At 46.8% G+C, this 19,489-nt stretch overlaps 1 protein-coding gene across 1 annotated transcript; it reads right to left on the bottom strand.

The window, feature by feature from the left end:
• Positions 1-2,054: 2,054 nt before the first annotated feature.
• clic4 (CLIC family member 4) lies at positions 2,055-19,186 on the bottom strand. The gene is made up of 6 exons (XM_084675382.1): positions 18,764-19,186; positions 8,591-8,700; positions 6,046-6,171; positions 5,822-5,928; positions 4,305-4,486; positions 2,055-3,832 (listed from the first exon to the last, which is right to left on the bottom strand). The coding sequence occupies exons 1-6, from the start codon at positions 18,827-18,829 to the stop codon at positions 3,668-3,670; spliced, it is 756 nt and encodes a 251-aa protein (XP_084531508.1). The 5' UTR covers positions 18,830-19,186; the 3' UTR covers positions 2,055-3,667.
• Between the last annotated feature and the right edge of the window lie 303 nt (positions 19,187-19,489).

Below are 19,489 nucleotides of genomic sequence, written 5' to 3'. Positions count from 1 at the left end.
TGTTGGAGGATCGACATGTCAAACCCCAGGCGCTTTCTGTGAGTCGCAAATTCTAGGTTTTTTGTAGGGGACGTGTCGGATGCCAACATACTTTGTGAATAAAGGCCAATGCTTCTGAAGATGTAAGGCGCAGATAAACTTAATAGAAGGCATTAGGAGACTGTGAGATTTACAGTTCTGTAGTCAGTTTAAAATGTTTCAACTCCGTCGCTTTCCAAGAACAACAATGCACCGCTTACCGTCTTGCCAGAAACGTTGCTGTCCGGGGTCTCGGTTGAGTTGGTGCGTGTGAGGCGCAGGTTACTGTTTTTTTCCGTGGGGCAAACTTGCCCACCATATATAGTGAATTATGAAGACTGCTTTGTATCGTAGGCTGTGGGACAAATAAACTAAACTGTGAACAGTTCTTGGCAGCTAGGCCGACAGTGAAAATAATATTTACCCATAAAAGTTCATTTAACTTCCGTCTTTAACTCAATGTAATGCTCTCCTTCAACGTGTACGGCCTAATAGATGAATTACATCGGTCTTTTCAAACTGTTTACTGTTGGCCTGTGTTTGGAAATCCACATTATGACTTTATGGAGCAAACAAGGCTACTCAATCTCAACTTGTCTTAACTCAACTCTGTTTATATACAATCTCGATATTTTTGTGAGACTAATAGTTATGTGCATTTAGGCCTGTAAGTTCAATGTTTGACGAATATACAGTACCAGTCTAAAGTTTGGACACATGGGAAATCGGAAAATGTGTACAAACTTTTGACTGGTACTGTATGTCTCAATCATGTTTATCAAAATGTAGCAAATGGATATGGGTCATGAACACATGATGGCCAATCACTATCCAGGGCTTACATTAGGTTAAAAGCTCCCACACAACTTGAGGGTTCTAAGTTTAAAGCTCAGTTGGGAAATCACTATGTACCTTTGAGCAAGGTACTTTAATAGAATACATATTTATCCAGCTGTATGGGTGTTGTAAAACGTGCTAGCTGAACTGGCACTGCCCAGGATAAGGGCTCATGCCAAGCACATTAATAAGGCTATCCTCATCATGCCCATGCCAACACAGGTCAAATTAAATAGGCAACTTACATTCAGTTGTCATGCCAAGGAAACATTATATAGGTAGGTATAGGGCTGTTATTGTGAAATTTAGATCATTGTAATGGTTATTGTATTGAGTTTGAAAAGGTTGAGACAGAATGTTTAAACAGTCCGAATGTAGAATCATCAATTTACTAATCTGTCAATGTAAACACTGTAAATACATTTATAATGCAATGTGCTTTGGAGTCCCATGCAGTCCTTGTAGCAAGGCTACCCACATCCTCAAACTGTTGTCTAGCACAGACAGACCATGCTGAAAGGCTCCCTCTGCTGGTCAGTTCTGTGCAGCGCCCCTGGTATGTTGCTGTACAGGACTGCAAACTACATGACAGACATACAACCTTTCCTGGTTTCACCCTCATTACCCAATTACACTAATACACTCGCCTGGTCTGTAATGAGTGTGTGGTCTGAACGATAGCCAGCATTGTTTTCTTTATCCTACACACACACACACACACACCTGTTTACGTCTGAGTGGATTTCCTCTCAGAGTAACGAGGAGAAGATATGCAGCTATGTTATTTCACTGAGAGAGGAGAATGTTTGGGAGTGAAAGGCGATACTTTAATGATCTGGAGGGCACCCAAAGCTGCACACCACCCACGTGTGAAGCATTGGGAATGATCAGCCAGGAGAGCAGGCTTGTTTTTGCAGGGGGAACAGAAGTGAATTAGGAACAAGCTAGCAAACCTCATCAGGCTGAATATGAGGATGTTTGGGTGGTGGTGGTGGTGGTGATGTGGGGCATTCCTCTATGGTGAAAACTCCAGGCTGTCAGACTGCAAACAGACTCCTCTTCTGTTCTCCATCAATGACAAAACCATCTGACGTGAAGACATTTGTATCACAAGAATTCAGAGAGTCAGAGTGCCCGGAGTCGCTTTATTTCAGCTGTCAATATTATATATATATATAAAAAAACATGACATAGCCAGGATCTTTATTATTTTGTTGTATATTGACATAGATGTGCTAATATTTGAAAACCATCTGAGCAAAGAGAAAACTAGTCAAGGCCAGATATGCTCTTCAAGAATGAAACCCGAGCAGGTTAGAAAAGGCCCGTCTTCCCCATCAAATCAAACCAATGGATGTATAAAATGTACACGTTGAACTCTGAACAATCAAATATTTACAATTCCTTTTTATCAAATTTGTTTCAAAACAAATGTTGGAAAAAGATGGCCTATCTGGGGCAAAACATGCATGCTTTTTGCTTTACCCCCGCTAAAGCACTTTTGGAACTACGATAAGTGTACATTCGCTACCTTTGAAATCTTTCTACATACTGAAAGAAATCGATATTCTATTTGATATCTCCACTTTATTTTGTTTTCTCATAAATATCTTTAGTTTCACCTTTCTTGATGCACATCGGTGGCTTTCCGTCTGCTAGGGCAGAAAGAAGGTGTGTGGTTTTGACTCCATTCTTAAATAGCAGGAAAAGTCATCCTATCCACAGTGAAACCAGAATAATGTGCCCTTTTTGGTCAGTGCGGCGTATTAGAAGCTAACACTGCTACAGAACAAGGTGAGCTAAGCTAAGACGACCTTCCTTATGCTTTATGGGAGAAAAAAAAGTCTCCCAGAATCTTTTCTGGTAATGGGGAGACTTTTCAATCGCATCAGTGTCTATGAGGAAACAGTATGAGAGGTAATGTAGGGATACAGGACCTTCCATATCAGTTTAAATGGTTCTCTTAGCTACATATACTCCAATATTGAATGGATCTCAGGTTGCATTGCATTTCCTGAGCTGAAAACATGCACCAGGTCTGGTTCTTAAAAGCTCACTCAGTTGAGCTGGCGCATGTTTGCTACATCATATGCTTCATCATAGACAGGATTTCAGGTTCAAGGCTTCAACAATCCCCTGCCGTCCATTGTTGTTATTCCAATTTTCTAGAGCAAAGCAACAGGAAAGTATAACATTATCTTGCCAAATGTCTGCTTTTCGGGGTTGGCCTACACTTTTACTTGAATGAACCTTTTTTCAGAGATGATATCCAAGAACACTGAAGCTTTCAACACTGTATGAGACACTTCTTCTGCCAAGGGAAAAGAAGAACCTTTGTAGCAAGCCTAGAACAAGTGAGACAATATTAAACAGACAAGAAACTAACTACAAAACAGCTTGTGACCATAAATATGTATGGAAACTGGTCAAATTGAAGGTCACTTCATTAGGAGTGTGTTAACGGCCACTCACAACACTGATAAGTACTCTGGTGTCTGGCAGCTGTGTCAGTGGTGTCAGTGGCTCACCAGGCGAGTGCTTCCCTGACGCATCGCCATAAACACACACACACACACAAAAAAGCAGTTAACAAATGGATCATCAGCGACCTTCATTAAGTTGCTTCTTCATAAAAACCGGGAGAGAAAAAAAAAAGCTTTTGCTCTACATGAAGAGAAGGAAAGGAGTCCATAGTTTCTTTCTCGTGTCGTGTTTGAACGGACCAGTCCTGGTTCTGTGTGGGAGGAGGGGTAGGGTCAGGAGGGGTAGGGTCAGGAAAGGGGGGGGGGGGGGGCAGCAGTGAGATAGGGGCTTATTTGACCAGCCTCTTGGCCACATCTGCGTAGGCGATCTCAATCTCCTTGTCGCTGGGGCAGGTGTTGGTGAACTCCTCGCGTGTGTAGGCATTGTTCAGGTACTTCCAGATGGTTGTCATGTCCTTGGGGATGTCGAAGCCTCTGTACTTTTTGGCCACCACCTGGAGAACCGAGGAGAGACATTAGTCATAAGTCAACTCCATCAACACATTCATTTAAAAAACGAATCTAATAGTAAGCCCCCCAAAAAAGGGGAAATTGTGCCTCATTGGTGACAGGTCAGAAAAACCAAGTTACATTCACACTAAAGAAATGGGACCAACTAGTGGGCAAGTAAGAATCGCATCCTGGTCACTCAGCTAACTTGCTGGCTGGCCAACTGACTCGCTTTTGTCTTTTAAAGAAGACAATATAAAATGGATACTTTATTTTCTATAAAGATGCAGTAAATTGTATCTACATGTTAATGAATTAAAGCATTGTTTACTGATAAACAATGTGTAGGCCTATGTGCAGTTTACAATATTGAATTGTAGAATGACCTTATCAGAAGGGCCTATCGAGAATGCTCCACCCTGTCTGCGGTGAGAGTCTAGCTCCGGCCCTTTTGCTGAAATGGCAGTGGTTGCTGACCTTGACGATGTGCAGCTTGGGCAGCAGGTTGCAGTCCGCCAACGTCATCTCGTCCCCGTCCAGGAACTTGCGGGAGGACACCTTGATGTCCTCGATGCTGTTGTGGTCGATCTCGTCAGGCAGCGGGGAGCGCAGGTACTCGTCAAGCTTCTGGAGAGTCTTCAACAGGCCTCGCTCCAAACCTACACACGCACACACACCACGGGAGAGGGTGTTCAGATGGCTGAGCGGTTGGGGAGTCGGGCTATTAATCAGAAGGTTGCCGGTTCGATTCCTGGCCGTGACAAATGATGTGTCCTTGGGCAAGGCACTTCACCCTTCTTGCCTCGGGGAGAATATTCCTGTACTAACTGTAAGTCGCTCTGGATAGTAGCGTCTGCTAAATGACTAAATGTAAATGTGCACTAAATTGACCTTTTTTAGGAGTGCTTGTATGAAGCACATTTGAGATGAGACCAAACGCAGCGGGGCACTGAATAAAAGGCGGGACCTCGTAATAAAAGCCCCTCATGCAGCTGTTCTGCTGCCTGCCACACGAGGGCAGCGTTTCATTCTGTGACCAAACGTAAAAAAGATCGAGACAACTTTGCCAACCCACATTTCAGGCACATTCAGTTACTCATTCCTAGGACTTTGAAAGACATACTTTGCTATGAGGATATATGGACACCCAACAAATCCTTCAGAATAGTACTTTATGTTCAGGCAAGCTTATCATTCTGTCATGAGACTCATAGAGAAGCATAATGACATAGACCCATGAGGTATTCAGTGACAATCCTGTCACACTGGGTCAATATTTCACCAGGAAGCAGAGGAGCCATAAAACCCAAACACCCACAGACACTTCATACACCTCAATACCAATTTGCAGTTCTAGTTCGACACAATCGACATGCCATACAGAGATCACTCTAATCGGAGGCTTACTACTTCTAGCGAGGTTGGTGATTTGCTGTCGTGTGTAGGGTGTATCAACTGAGGACGCTTTTCATATCTGCCCTGACTCATCTTATCTGCAAGATGGGATACGACTGTTTATTCTGTGGAAGGCATTATGAGGGTTGTTAAACCCCTCCCTTTAGGGGACGGCCATCAGACTTTCGGCTTCCATCCAGCTACTCCTTCTCTCCATTCCCACATTATCTACTGGTTTCAGGGAGTTTGTTTGCTAGAAAGCAAAGGCAGGTGACATGGGGACAGAGGCAGAGTTACAGAGAGGCAGGGACACAGAGAGGCAGGGAGACAGAGAGGCAGGGGGAGGATAGTAGGAATGGGCCTGGTGACAGACAGAGGCCACCCAGGAGAACAACAGCCCTGTGTTTCTGTGTCAAGCCAACCCACCAATCGCCTCAGGGCTACCACCTAGGCTCCCGTTGTCACCTAGCAACAGCAGAACGCTCGACACAAAAGGTATTGGTCCTCCATAAAATCGAACCTGTGTGTACACTGCACGCGTGTGTGTGTGTGTCGTCAGTACGTTAGTGTGCTGGAGAAGTACTGGAGAAGAAGCTCACCCTCGTTGGCATCTGGTTTAGAGTTCTTGATGAAGGCTGAAAACTTGGCAAATATGTCCATCCCAGCAGTGTTAGACTCCGGGTGTCTGGCGCCAAGCTTGGTGAACCTATACACACACACAAACACACACACTTGTGATACATCCACACAAACAGATTCACAGTGCTTAAGGGCGGGTTGAGGGGGGCAGTGTGGCGTGTCCTTATATGGGCGGGGTGCTCACTTAGGCGGGCTGAGGACGTCCTCGAGAAACTCCTCGATCTTGTTGACGTCCGTCTTGACCTCCCCATTGAAGGTGATGAAGGGAGGGTGTGTGCCCGGGGCCAGATTCTGCAGGTCTGCTGGCTTCCTGGGGACGGAGGAGAGAGGAGGCATCAGTCATCTTTCCTACCAACACAAACTGAACGGGGCCTTCAGTCCTTTCAAAATAAAAATCCATAGCCATCATTTCATTCATGACTTATGTTGGACGTTGTAAGGGTTGACTTGTTTTAGTCCACTGGTGGTGGAGAGGGCTGGAGAACTCTGCAGTACCCTGTTCCTGCCTGCTTCATCTCTTCCCCTCAACATACATACAGCCAGCTGAAATGGCTCCAGATGCATGCGTGTGTGTGTGTGTGCATGTGTCTGCATTACTCTGTCGGCCCACAGCTCTCTGAGCCAGCATGCAGTGTTCCAGATGTTTCCAGAAGAACAGATATGATGTGTCCACACACACACACCAATATGTGATAGAAGGGGGAACACAATACACTGAGTCATGTCTGACTCATTTAACACAGCAACTTCACCTACAGGTCAATCCCAAAACACAACAGTCTTCATAAAGATTAGAGTCTTCATAAAGATCACAACATCAAAGAGACCAAAACACTGGTGTTAATTCTCTTTGGTTGGGGGGACGAGCCAGCACAGCAGAGTGGAGGGACTAGTTACTCTGTCTCCACCGCCTGCCCTGAAGGCCATGGCACGACTGGGAGGGATAACACGCAGACTTGGTAGGGACCAGGGGCACCAAAACAGGAAATGTCTTCATCTGCTGGCACAAGCACGGGAAACTCGTTCCTGAAGGAGTGGGAGGGAGGCGAGGAAGAAACGCATACCCACGGGATAGCTTTTATCTAAAATAGCTTTCATCGTTGAAACAACAGCCCAACGTTTTTTGGATTCAAAAGTTCCCTTGAATGGGGACACAACAGTTCTCCCTCACCAAACTCTGCTTTGTGATTCAACAAGGACAAACTGTGTATTGGTGGCATGGAAAGTGCAGTTCTCGAATTCCAACCAACAATATGAAAACCCTTAATATAGAACAACCCCTCTGTTGTGCCATGACTCCTGTGGCTCTCTGTTGACTGAAGATCACAGTCTGTACTCCATGGAAATACGTGCAGCCTACAGTACAAGGGCCCATCAGTCCTTTTAACGCACAGCAGTAGCCTATGAGGTCACCACAGCTGAACAAAGACGGTATTTGAGGAGCGAGCAGGAGAAACAGACACTGGTGGTAAGTGGGCTGATATCCTTCACTGCCTTTTACAGGACCTCTGGGAAGCTTGGTGTGTGTGTGTGCGTTGCACATCCTTGGGTGTGTGGGCTGCACATCCTCGGACAAGTGTGTAATCACACACTCAGTAATGATGCACACAGTACGTGTGCATGAACACCCCCCCCCCCCCACACTTGGAACAGAGAGTCTGAGAGGTTCCAGCTCGTTACCCCCATCAGTAGTTCTGAGTTACAGTAGTCCTCGAGGGAGGAGATGCGTGGTGAGGGAGAGAGAGACTATAAAACTGTCTGAGAACAGGTAACACAACTAATTGTACTAATTAAACTACTGTATATAGGAACAACCGAACTAGCACTGTGCAGACTTCTGGTGTTTTTGCCGCAAACTTCTACTCACGATCTCTGCGCATGCGCAACCTGTTGCGGTGTCTGGTCTTTCTAACAGAGACAGAGAGCACATGGACGAGCTACCGTCCTCGCCCGCCTTGTCAGCCTGCTCCATCTTAAGTCTAACTAGCTGAGATATGATGAAAGAAGGATCCCTTTGACCATGCCTGGAAATGAAAATCCCACACGGGCCAAGCCTTGGCCTGGGAAGTGGAGAAAAAGAAAAGGAAATCAGGAAGTATTTAGATGACGCATAAACAGACATAATGGCAGTCGGGAGCTAGCAGGGGCTGGTGGGGAGCTTCGTTTGAACTGCATTCCGAAACTAAACGGAGTAGGAGGAGCAAAGTTGGGAGATGACGATCCCTTTCCTGATTTCTGCCTTTGATTTCAAGGCCAGAGAAATAACATGTTTCTCCCCTCAAAATCGCAGGCAAGGAAGCGAGCGGCGCTCAACCTTAAATGGCCTCCTCTAGACCTAACCCTCTAGGCTGGAGACTGTTTGTTTTTCCCGGTCTCTCCTCTGGCCCAGGAGAGGTCATGGGAAAACCAAATAAGCAGCTGGGACATTGAGCACACGGGAGGTCGAAGCAGAGAGCCTGAGGAGACCAAGATCTCAGCGGCGAGGAACAGAGTAACTGTTGAAGGGGGGAGAAATAACTGGGAGGACAGACACAGAGTAAAGGAGGCTGCCGACAGGGGAGGGGAACAAATGAAAAGGTTAGGCTTAGAAAAGGAACTGAGAGTTTGCCCTCGGCTCTGCTCCCGTCTTTAAAGCAGAGGAGGAGGCCTGAATGAAACACCACCCTTGGGAAGAACAGTCGACATGCTGTGTGACCCTGTGTGGGTGTGACACCGTGTGGCTGCCTCACCTCTTGAGGTCGACCGTGGTGACGTTGAAGACCACACCCTTCAGCCACAGGATCATGAAGAGCCTCTGGGAAAAGGGGCAGTTCCCAATGCTTTCACCATCACTCCCCGCCTGAGAGAGCGAGAGAGAGAGAGAGAGAGAGAGAGAGAGAGAGAGAGACAGAATTTACATTACAGTATACATTATAGTATAGTATATATTATGGTATTATATAAAAGACTACAACTATGCCATTGGGTTCTGATCATTGACTCCATTCTTACACACCGTCCTAAAGAGGTGCGACACCCAGACACAATGCCAGGGTGGGCGCTGGTACTGTACAGGTTTAGGAATCAATGATGGCTGAGGACCAGCTTTGAGGGCCTCGGAAAATAGCTTGAACACGCTGATCCTCTTTGAGCCCCAGTTGAGCATGACATGGAAGTGGGCCCTGATACAGGGATGTTATCAGCCCTCTGTTGGGCCTCATGTCCACAGGGGCTTGGACTGCACTCACTCTGGGCAGAGCTATTTGGGGAAGACAATGATTCTTTCAGAGTACAGCCCATTCCCCGAGACGGAGAAACAGAGAGACGAGAGAGAAGGAGAAACAGAGAGAAATTTGAGGAGAGACTTAGAGAGACTTTCAGAGAGAGAGAAAGAGAGAGATATAGAGAGACTGAGAAAGATTTGGATGAAGAAAGACTCTGAGATGTAGACTTGTGGACATAACCTCTCGGATGCCAAGAGGCTAAGATGAGAGAGACACAGAGAAAGAGAGCTGAGCCTTGATCCAAACGCTCCAGCACACATCCCCTGCTGCCTCCATTAATCCTGGGAGTCAGTGGCCAAGTGTAACAGAACCCCGGACAGCTGAGAACAAGGCTGCTTCTGGTTCCCCATTTAAAAAGCATGACTTGGCAGATTCTTCCTTCACTCACACAAAACCAAAGACAGGGATGATGGGGATACAGGATATGGTGTTTGTCAAATGAACACAGCGTCTTCATCACTCATGGTGTGTGTGTGTGTGTGTGTGTGTGTGGGGGGGGGGGTGGTCCTGGTGGGAGAACTCAGGCTACGGGAGAGACCAGCCATGCCACACAACTATGAGCTATGAAACGCCCCTCCTATTAGAAAGTGTGTGTTATCAGTAAGGAGTTACAACTTGCCAAATGTTAAACCAGTCTTACCTTATATAATGTCAATGTTTATATGTTTATGTGTAGTGCAATTAGCATAGTCAAATGCAATATTGATGTGGAGAGAGATATTGCATGTGCAAGCAAATAGTAAGGCCAGAATAACCGGGCGTTTTTGCTGACTTAGTTTGTGTTTTTCCACATAAGCTCTCTGGGATCTCTTAAGGTGCTCAATCCCCACATTAACCCCAATAGAAACGATATCAAATTCTGTTCCAAAGAAAGATTTAGATGACTGCCAATGGAGTCTTGGATGGGGATGGTGACTTCATGGAAGAATATGTCATACCCCAGGCCAGCCCAGTCCTACAGACTCCCCAGTATTCAGCCATTCACAAAGACACACAAGGAAGCTTTGGAGCACATTATTTATTCCAACTGCATAGTCTATTGCTATACGCTTGCCATTGTGAGTCTTCAATGAAAAGTTAGCAATTTATCGGCCATCTCACATTATTTTGGTATATATTTACTATTGTAAACTTTTTAGCTCCCCCACCTCCCCCACAACCTTCTTGTTGTCCCCAGGAATTCCTCTCAGTGTTCCAGACAAGCATTTTCAGTGTGAGCAGCATATGGACACCAATTACCGAGCAAATGGCACGCCTTCATGTTCTGAGGTAGGGCCTGACAATCGTGTGCAGGATTAGGGAAAAGCTCACAAGACAAAGTCCCCAGCAAACTGGTCCCCATGAAAGGTCTACTATGGGTGGAGCTAAGCTACACACAATCCAATAAACAACAGTAAACAAAGGGCAAATACATTCAGGGACATGCATATATAAATAAAAGACCAAAGACCAACATCAAATGTGCATTTTACTGTCAAGAACTTTCGTTCTCAAGCACAGGCCTGGCCTAAAATAAAATGTTTGGAAAGAATAGGAGACTTTGTTCCAGAACCCCTCTCCCCCGCCCCCTCTCTCCTCCTCCCCCACCCCCCTCTCTCCTTCTCTCCAGTGGCACCCTGCTGGTGTGTGCAGCCTGCCTGCCATTCCAGGCGGAGGGAGGGATGAAGGGGTGTGTCTGTGTGTGTGTTCCCAGTGTGTGTGTGTTCCCAGTGTGTGCTCTCTCCTGGTTTGACCCCCCCCGCCCCTCAAGCCATGAGAGGAACTGATTCTCATTGGTTACCTTGAGTCCTGAGGTGGATATGAGACTGCGAAGGACAGTCGCTGTTCCCATGGAGATATCCCCCATGTCATGCGTGTGGTTAACATGATGAAGAAAGCCTGGATCATCACTTCACAGGCACCCGTGAACAGAAAGCGTCTCTACTCGACTGCATGGCGTGTGATAGACAAATATCCATATGAAAGGAGCGTCTGTAACGTTTCATGAAAAGGATCAAAGAGGAACAAAGTTGAGACTTTAACGTAGGAAATCTGTTGAGCTCATTCTCTCGGGCCCTTCTGGTCACACTGCAGCAGCTGAGACAGACATTCTCCGTTAGGTACTCTAACCCTCCCATCTTTCCTTCACTCTCTCCGCCCTCAAAGACCTGGCACAGATCCTGTCCTGCGGTAGACACAGCCCTCAGATGGGAGAGATGGGAGGGGGGGGAGAGGGAGAGAGAGAGAGGGCAAGTGACAGAGAGAATTAGAGAGCTGAGAGAGAGAGAGAACTGAGAGCCAAGCCTTCAAGTTCAGCTGCTTCTCAGACTGCTCGCTCCCTGCAGCTACTAGAGAGAGAACTAGAGGGAGGGAGGGTGGGGGGGGGTAGAAAATTGTTTCAAAAAAGGATAATGGGGTAGGTGGGGGGTTCGGAGGTGTCGACAGATAAGCCAGGGCCAGAAGAGAGGATGATAATGGACAAGAGTGGGCGGAAGAGGGCATGAGGGAGATGAATAGAGACTGGGGATAAAAAGCAGAGCCACACAAGCCCCACCCTCCCTCCATGTTCTTAGCTCCTGCAGCAGTGTGCTGTCTGCTTGCCCTCTCTGTCCCTCCCTCCCTCCCTCCCTCCCTCCCTGCTTGCCTCTTCCCTCTCTCCCTCAATGTTCCCTCCCTCCCTCCTATCCAGGGCCCCTTCAGTAGAGGCGGGAGGGGAGGAGGGGCAGAAAGTATTCCAGAAATGTCCTGCTAGCCGGGCCATGGAGGCTTCTTTGTTTAGTTTAAGTGAGGATGCTTGGAGCGGTGCATTTCCTGCTGTCTCCTTCACCACAGCTGTCGTTAACACACACGCCAAACACACCGTCAGCAAGCCGTTATACACTTTCCTGTTTGTTCACTAGCAAAGCTGTTCATATGATCTGCAATACCACCATCTTGGCAGAGGTCTACAGTACATACTGACATGACACCAACCCCTATGCTGTCAAAACAGCTTAACTCATCCTAGGTTCAACAAACCCTTTAACACAGTCCTCTGTCAAGAGCCCAGTGCTCTCAGCAGAGTCTCTGCATGGCACAAGGCTAATAAAACCATGAACACACACCGAGGCAGACAGCACTCTGCTCTTTAGTTATGCGGCTCCACCTGCTCATGTCACTAGACTGAAAAAAACCCCAGTACAATTGTGCGTGAGGTAAAAAATTATTTCAGGGACGGCCCCTTATAAGGGCTGATAACTTCGGCTGAGGTTTGCTGTTCAGCTTCCAGAAAAACAAACAGTCATCTGGGATTCAGCCATGATGGAAGTGGAGCCAGATCCCTGTTAGCAAGCATGTACCATTCACAAGAACATCTAGCACACTCTCCTGCCTCTGCTCCCCTTCTCATGAATATGTTGCTGGCTGTTGCATCATACACAATGTATGATGGATTCTTCAGACACTGCTCGCAGATGGAAAATGTTCCTTTGAATGTGCTTTTTTTTTTTTTTTATAACAGGCTTTCAAGCTACTTCAGAAACAGCTGACTATTGCTAATGAACACTAGCTTCCTGTCAGGAGACACTGCTGAGACAGTGTTGCACACTCACACGGTGAGTCATGCTTAGGTGGAGAGGGCGGTCCAGGCTGGCCTCACAGACTTACAATGGGACCTTAGTTAGTCAGTTAGTCAGTCACTGTCCTACTCATCTACCAGAGACACACACTGCCATGTCACCAGAGATTAGGTCATGATACATGATATCACTTTCGGCCGTAGCCACCAGTGTAACAGTTATCCTGAGGAATGTTTAGGCCTGAGCCAGTTCTCAACTGGCAAGCGCTGAGTGGGGGTTTCACAAGGCACAAAAGGTGGTCGTCCTTGGTCAGGCTAGTTAATGTTATGGGGTCCAGGAACACATCCCCGCCATTAAACTCAGAGCTGTCCCGCTCCACCTCTTCCTCTTTTTCTCAGAGCCAATATCCTCTTTAACGGCCAGGCGGGTCACAACATTAGGGGGTTTACAGGCCTCGTCATTTGATCCACAGCCATTCACTCTGGCAGGGGGCTGGCTGATCAGGGCTGACGGTGGCATGTCTAGGCAATTGTTTCGGCTAAAGACAGTTCACCGGTCCTTGTGCTCGAGGTCTAATTATAGCAACATGGCAGGATGTACCGCCTCCTCCCCTCCCCTCACTCCCACACTTCATGTTCTAAATTGGGTGGGCTCCGTCAGTTTGAGCCACACTTTTACCGAATAAGGAGCTGGCTCCAAACAAGTGCTGCTTTCTCGCCCCGCAACACGGGAGGAATGTTCTTTGGGAAGGGCCGTCACGGTAACGTCATGGTAACAGCCCCTCTCCCCTCCCTTGCAGGCTGTGTCAGAGTGAAAACTGGCCTGGGCTTCGACTGGACATCTAGAACTGGAAGGGTAACTGGGGCTGTGCTGGTACAAGGTCAAGTATTCTGAGCCAAGTATGCTGGTGTCTGCTGAGGCTTTTTGGGCCTCGTTCTGGCTTGGGCCCAGGTCACGTATCCAGAGCTGGTCTGAGTAGGCCAATGCTTGGAGGCCCTAATCTGGGCTGGGCGTATGACTGGAACTGTGGTCAGACACATGAACGCAAGTGGTGGAGTCCTACTGGAAATACTTCACACACGAGTGTGGCTGTGACTCACGTGGAGCGTCACAGCGTGGAAACATCTCCCAGACAAGCACACAGTGTGCTGTCAGAGAGGGAGGGTCTGTTAACATCTGTGCTGGAGGCTGGGTGTAGGAACCTGGACGAAAGCTTGAGCCACGGAAAAGCTGGTAAGTTCGAAGAAAAGAGGAGAAATGATCGAGGCCACGTATATAGACCACGGAGAAAGCAACCAAGACAGCAACAGATGTGCAGCAAAGATGTGAAGTTGAGACGCTAACCGCCCTCTGACTGTTAGTGTCGTCCATTTTCCAACACAAACACAAGGTTTGAGCCGGGCTGCGACTCCCCACCTCCTTTCACAATAACAGACCCCAGACAGATGACTCAGACCCACACACACACACTGTCCTAACCACACCTCTGCGTCTCCCCTCTCCACACACACACACTGACAGAGCGCCTCTGGAACATTACGTGGCCGTCTTCGAAATTGTTGGCCTACTTGATCGGAGACAAAGAGAAACAAAACGGCTGAGGCACCAGGAGGTGAAACTAGACAACTCTCAGCAGCTGTTGGGGCTTCATGTCACACGTTGAACTCGACATGGTGGCAGCCATTTGGGGCGACCATGGCCACACAAACAAACAAGAAAACGCAGACCCCCTCATCGCTCATTTTGAAGCCAGCAGGTAGTCCAGTGGGACACACGGCCATCTCCTCTCCTTTGGCCACACAGGAGCGTGTCTGGGCTGGGAGCTGAGGCGGTCGCACGCATAAAAGTGTGTGAGGCGCACGCCTGTCATAAAAGACAGCATGCAAAGCGCCTGACAATGGTTGCACAACAGGGTGTTTGTACATTTGTGTACAGGGTGAGTCCAGGTTGAGCAAGTCTAAGGCCTTGTGATCATAGCCTTGCAACCAATGCCTTGAACGAGGGTCTAAATGACGACATTTTAAGTGACTACACCATTACCATGAGGGATAGCGGGAAGGGTCAGGTTTGAAATCCGGATAAAGTATCCTCCATGTTCAAGTAATGTGTGGCTCATTAACACACCTACATTCGACTTGTTGCCCACTTCAAGAAGGAGGCAGCACGTGAAACCCAATCAGAGGGGATCGTGTTGAGATGGATAGGATTACCTTACCTGCCCCCACACACCCCAACCCCCCAGAGTCCTCCAAAGTCTCATTCTCCGGCTATGTCCATGTTGTTGCAAGTCTCATTTCCTGTGATTGGGTCAGACCAGGACCAATTAGCAGCGTGCTGGCAGGAGGAAAAAAAAACGTTTTCCTCTTCCTCTGCACAGGATGCCATCAGCACATACCATGCTGGTGTTCATACAGCAAACTGCAAAAGAGTAAGACTTCCAAAAATTGGCCAGTGGCCTACCTCTTTTCCAATTCATATAATAATAACAAGAAACGATGAAGAACAAGAATCCACGTGAAACATATCCATTCACACACTCGTGACAGCATGTATAACAAGAACGCTACCAAACTATTGGTGTGGTTTAGAATTAGGCTGTTTGGCTGAGCCCCAGTTGAGGCAAGCTATCAACTGTTCTGAGAGCAGATTGTAGAGCACCAGCCTCATAGAGTACTCCTAGCAGCTCACAGCTAGAGCGTAGTACAAGGTCAACAGACCATTTATCTTTGTCCTGTAACTCATGATGCTTACTCAAGCAATACAATAGTTGCAAGGAAATAAACTGCTTTATCGGTTTTCCTATGGAAAAAAACAGGATACTCGATTGCTAAACACTACTTGATGGAAAATGAACTATATGCAAATCAGAGGCAAATGTAGGATACAACACACACACACACACAAACAACAGTCTGAGACAAAAGGGAAAACACAACAACCTAACACAACATTTTCATACAGAAATATCTTTCTACAACAGCCCTCATCATGTCCTGAAATCCTTCCGACTTTTAAAGAAGTGCAATCGGGAACGTGCAGCCTTGCATTGAGAAGCCCAAAGAAAGAATCAGAAGTTTTTGACCTTCAGGATGTTCTCCTAGGACATCCCTGCAGGAGGTACTTTTAAAACCCGATAGCTGGTGACATTATAGGGATTTGTGTTGCCATGGTTTTCAACCAATGCATTCCAAGAGTACACAAACCGAGACAGAACGTCTTTTAAGATGGTTATAGGGCTTGGTCCTACTGGGTGGAGGTAGAGGTGTGTCTTTACAGCCTGTGACATGGCTCTGGAACACAAGACCAGAGATAAGCTGGTTGCATAAGGGAATGTTAAGAGTCATTAACACACACACACACACACAGTTGCCAACATGTCAGATGAGAGAGATGGCAGTTTACATGCTATTGTGGCTAACTATCGGTTAGGGTGTGTTCTAGGAAAAAGTACTGTCCCTTATTATGAATCCCGGTCTAAGTCCATCCATATGAAGCTTCATCTGCCATCTCACAATGCCATATCTGGGTGTGGTGCACCATCCTCTGCAGTTCAAAAGTTATCGCGTTTGTACTTCTACCATTCACCAATGCTTACCACGCAAGCTGTTATAAGATCATGAACTCATAAACATAACTTCCACAGCATACGGCGAACTACAACTACTAATCATGTGAGGAAAACAATGATTAATGTGCTGAATTGTTGGGGATCGGAGGTTAATCCACCCTCAGAGGACTTTACAAGTGACATCTGCAAAACACCTCATCAGGGAGACTTATCTCCACATTTACACAAACGCGAGGAAAACAATCCAAATCGTTGCCATAGCGATCTGGCCAAGTTTACAGTCAACATTGGTCGGTAGGTTTCAAGCGACCAAGAAAACTGCACAACTCTGCGCAATCTCGCCGAGTCAGCCGAACGGAGGTCTGTCCTCTGTCAAGACGGACAGAGGAAACCCAGGCTGCAGCGGGATGACGAGAGGGGCTCCACGTACTGCGACACCGTGGCTGTCGTGGCACCGCTGAACACGGACTGTGCACACAGAAGGTGTTATCAGGTGTTCCCAGAGGCCGCGTTGCGTGGCGTGCCTATGGCAACACGCATGCCTGCCTCATTGTCTCCCAAGCCCATGTTTAAAGCAGCGGAGGGCGGGAACAATGATGGACATCCCAGGTTATCAATAATGGATGTGGACGTGTCAGCCACTACAACAGGGTAAATAGAGACATGGGTGTGAGGGGGGTGGGGTGGGGGGCAGGTCTGCCATCCTGCATGCGTAAACACGGACATACACGCACAGGAACCCCATCAGGGATGCACACATACACAGAGGGTCATATACACAGGCCCATACAGCAAACACAAACAGAGGCAGGGGTCGTGTAGGGGGAGGGGGTGGGCCACATGTGGGGAGATGCCAGCCCAGGCCTGGTGATGATCCAACGGCGCCTCTAGCACGGTAAGGGGAGCTTCCCAGAGGTGGCTGCCTCTTACACATCCCCATCTGTTCTGCTGTAAAGTGGCCTCATGGCCAGAGGCAAACTGGCCAGCATTATCAGAGCTTAGCACTCATCGCCCCACATGGACGTTTCTAAGGGATATGGGGATTGTCCAGTGTGAGGAGAAGCAAAATATATATACATTTCCAATACATAGGTTCATTAAGCCAGAAGACTTGAACAGCACCCAAATGGGAAATCTCAAGGAGGGGGTATGAAAAATAGACACAAGACCAAACCGAATCGAGGTTTACTGGATACAATCTGTTACAAGCGATGAGCATGAAGAATTCATACTAATAATATCATCTTTGTATGTCTAAAATGTATTTTAGAAACCTAATAAGAACAAAATAGTGGGCGAGGGCAGCTGTGTCAAAGGGGAAACATGTTTCTAGCTGGTGAACGTGGAGCCTATGGCAGAGAAATACTGACTTTATGGTACACCACATAAAGTTGGGTTGCAGACTGATGTTTTTTAACCCCTTCTCCTAATTGAATTCAGGCCCACATAACCCCTCCCACTCTTCCACTTCCCTGGGGTCCCTCCCCCCTTCTTGTTTGCTCCTCTTTTCCCGCTCTGTAGAGCATTCTGGCAACAGGCTGAAGAAAGAAAAATACTGTTCCCTAATCACAAGCCGAGGATATGAATATCACATCATACTTATGTTTGTAGATTGCAGACATTCTAGTGGAAATGAAAGACCAGTCTTGGTTTTTAACCTACAAATGCTTGCAAAAAGTCCAAATTGGAAGATAGAATAGGCTTCAATATAGTCATTTTGGTAGACTCCTAGTCATAAATTGAGAATTGTGTCTATGAATATTCTGATTAATTAGATATATTGTTAGATTTGTATGTACTGCAAATAGCAGCTCCATCTCATGTTAAAGTTTGTTTGGGTGTTGGGTGTATTTGAACTACAAAAACAGTGTAATATCCTCAAATTGAATCCGTTTTCACAAATTGCTGTCTTTATCTTCCCAAGCCATTTGTCCTTTACCAGGGCGGAAATCCTGAAAATCTACACATATGGCCGCTAGGCTATCCCCTCCCTGCACTTAAATGTAACGTATATCAAGTTAATTTAGCATGATGTTACAATGTTTCAACAATGCCGTACATATTGCAAATCTAGGCTATAGTGCTAAGTTTCCCCCCCAAATTGTGACTGTAACGGCGTCCTTTGCACAATAGGAAAGCAGTGTCCGCCCTGCTTATCCTGTAACTGTCATGTGCAGCCTACAGCCCCCACATGGCCGGAGTTGAAGATCTGCTCTTAAGCCATTACAAATCATAAGATATGTTCCAATCTAGACACATGGGTGGATACGCGACACACAGGACGTAGATAGCCTTTCAGCAAATGGTGCAGCAGAAGTGATCGCAATGTGACCAAATATATGTGGCTATTCCAGCGTTGCCTACTTCAAACTGTCGGAAGAAAACACTTATTATGAGTTTAAGTTAAGTGTTGGAATATGCGTAGTATATGAATATGGCCTACTTGATGTGTGCGACATCATATTGGCTAGTTAATGAAATAAAATAAACTTTAACTGCGACAATTCAACAGTTTCATAATAATTAATGTCTTACCTTCACAAAGAGCTCGATAACGGGCTCGTCATCAGACTTCACTCCATTGGGTACCGAGAGAGACATTGCAAGTTTTTGAACTTTTCCAGATGAAAGGGGTCTTCAACCACACGCGACGGGAAGCGTTATTTCTGAGTAGCCTACTGTTCACCCACCCTTTCTGCGGAGTATTCGTATAACCGCTTTTCGAGGTAAGTGGCCAGCTGGAAGATCGCTGTAATTCACACACTAAAAGGCTGGGAGAAAGTCGGATAGACAAAGCTTACACGAAGGCTATTAGCACAGGTATCCACCAAAATAAATCGTTTCTTACGATGTCCCAAAAGCTCGACACAGTTACAAAACCATAGTTGAACTCTGAATCTGGTTTTATCACTTGTGTGGTGGTGATGGTGAGCATAGGAGGGAGGGAGGGAAGAAAAAGCAACGGGAATATTTAAAGCCGTGATGTCATCCGCAGTGCAAACCAAAATGTGGGCAGGGTTAGGAGTCTTCTATGGGAAAGAAGGATGCCTGCAGCGCTCCCTGTGTAGCATGAGAATAGTCCCTTCAGCCGTCGGCCGAATTTGGCGCTGTTAGGATCTGCATTATTGGCAAAAATCGATTTAAGAGATTTTCCAGGTGGGGTTGTCCAACTCGCACATTGTCTCATTGTCTACATTTTCTCAATCCTGTATGACTTGTATAGCATATTGATATTAGCAGTCATAGAGCAGTCCATTGTTC

Source organism: Hypomesus nipponensis, chromosome 3 (assembly GCF_054491055.1).
Source record: "Hypomesus nipponensis isolate SF chromosome 3, ASM5449105v1, whole genome shotgun sequence".
Taxonomy (NCBI): Eukaryota; Metazoa; Chordata; class Actinopteri; order Osmeriformes; family Osmeridae; genus Hypomesus; species Hypomesus nipponensis.
This window is presented reverse-complemented; position numbering and strand designations above follow the sequence as displayed.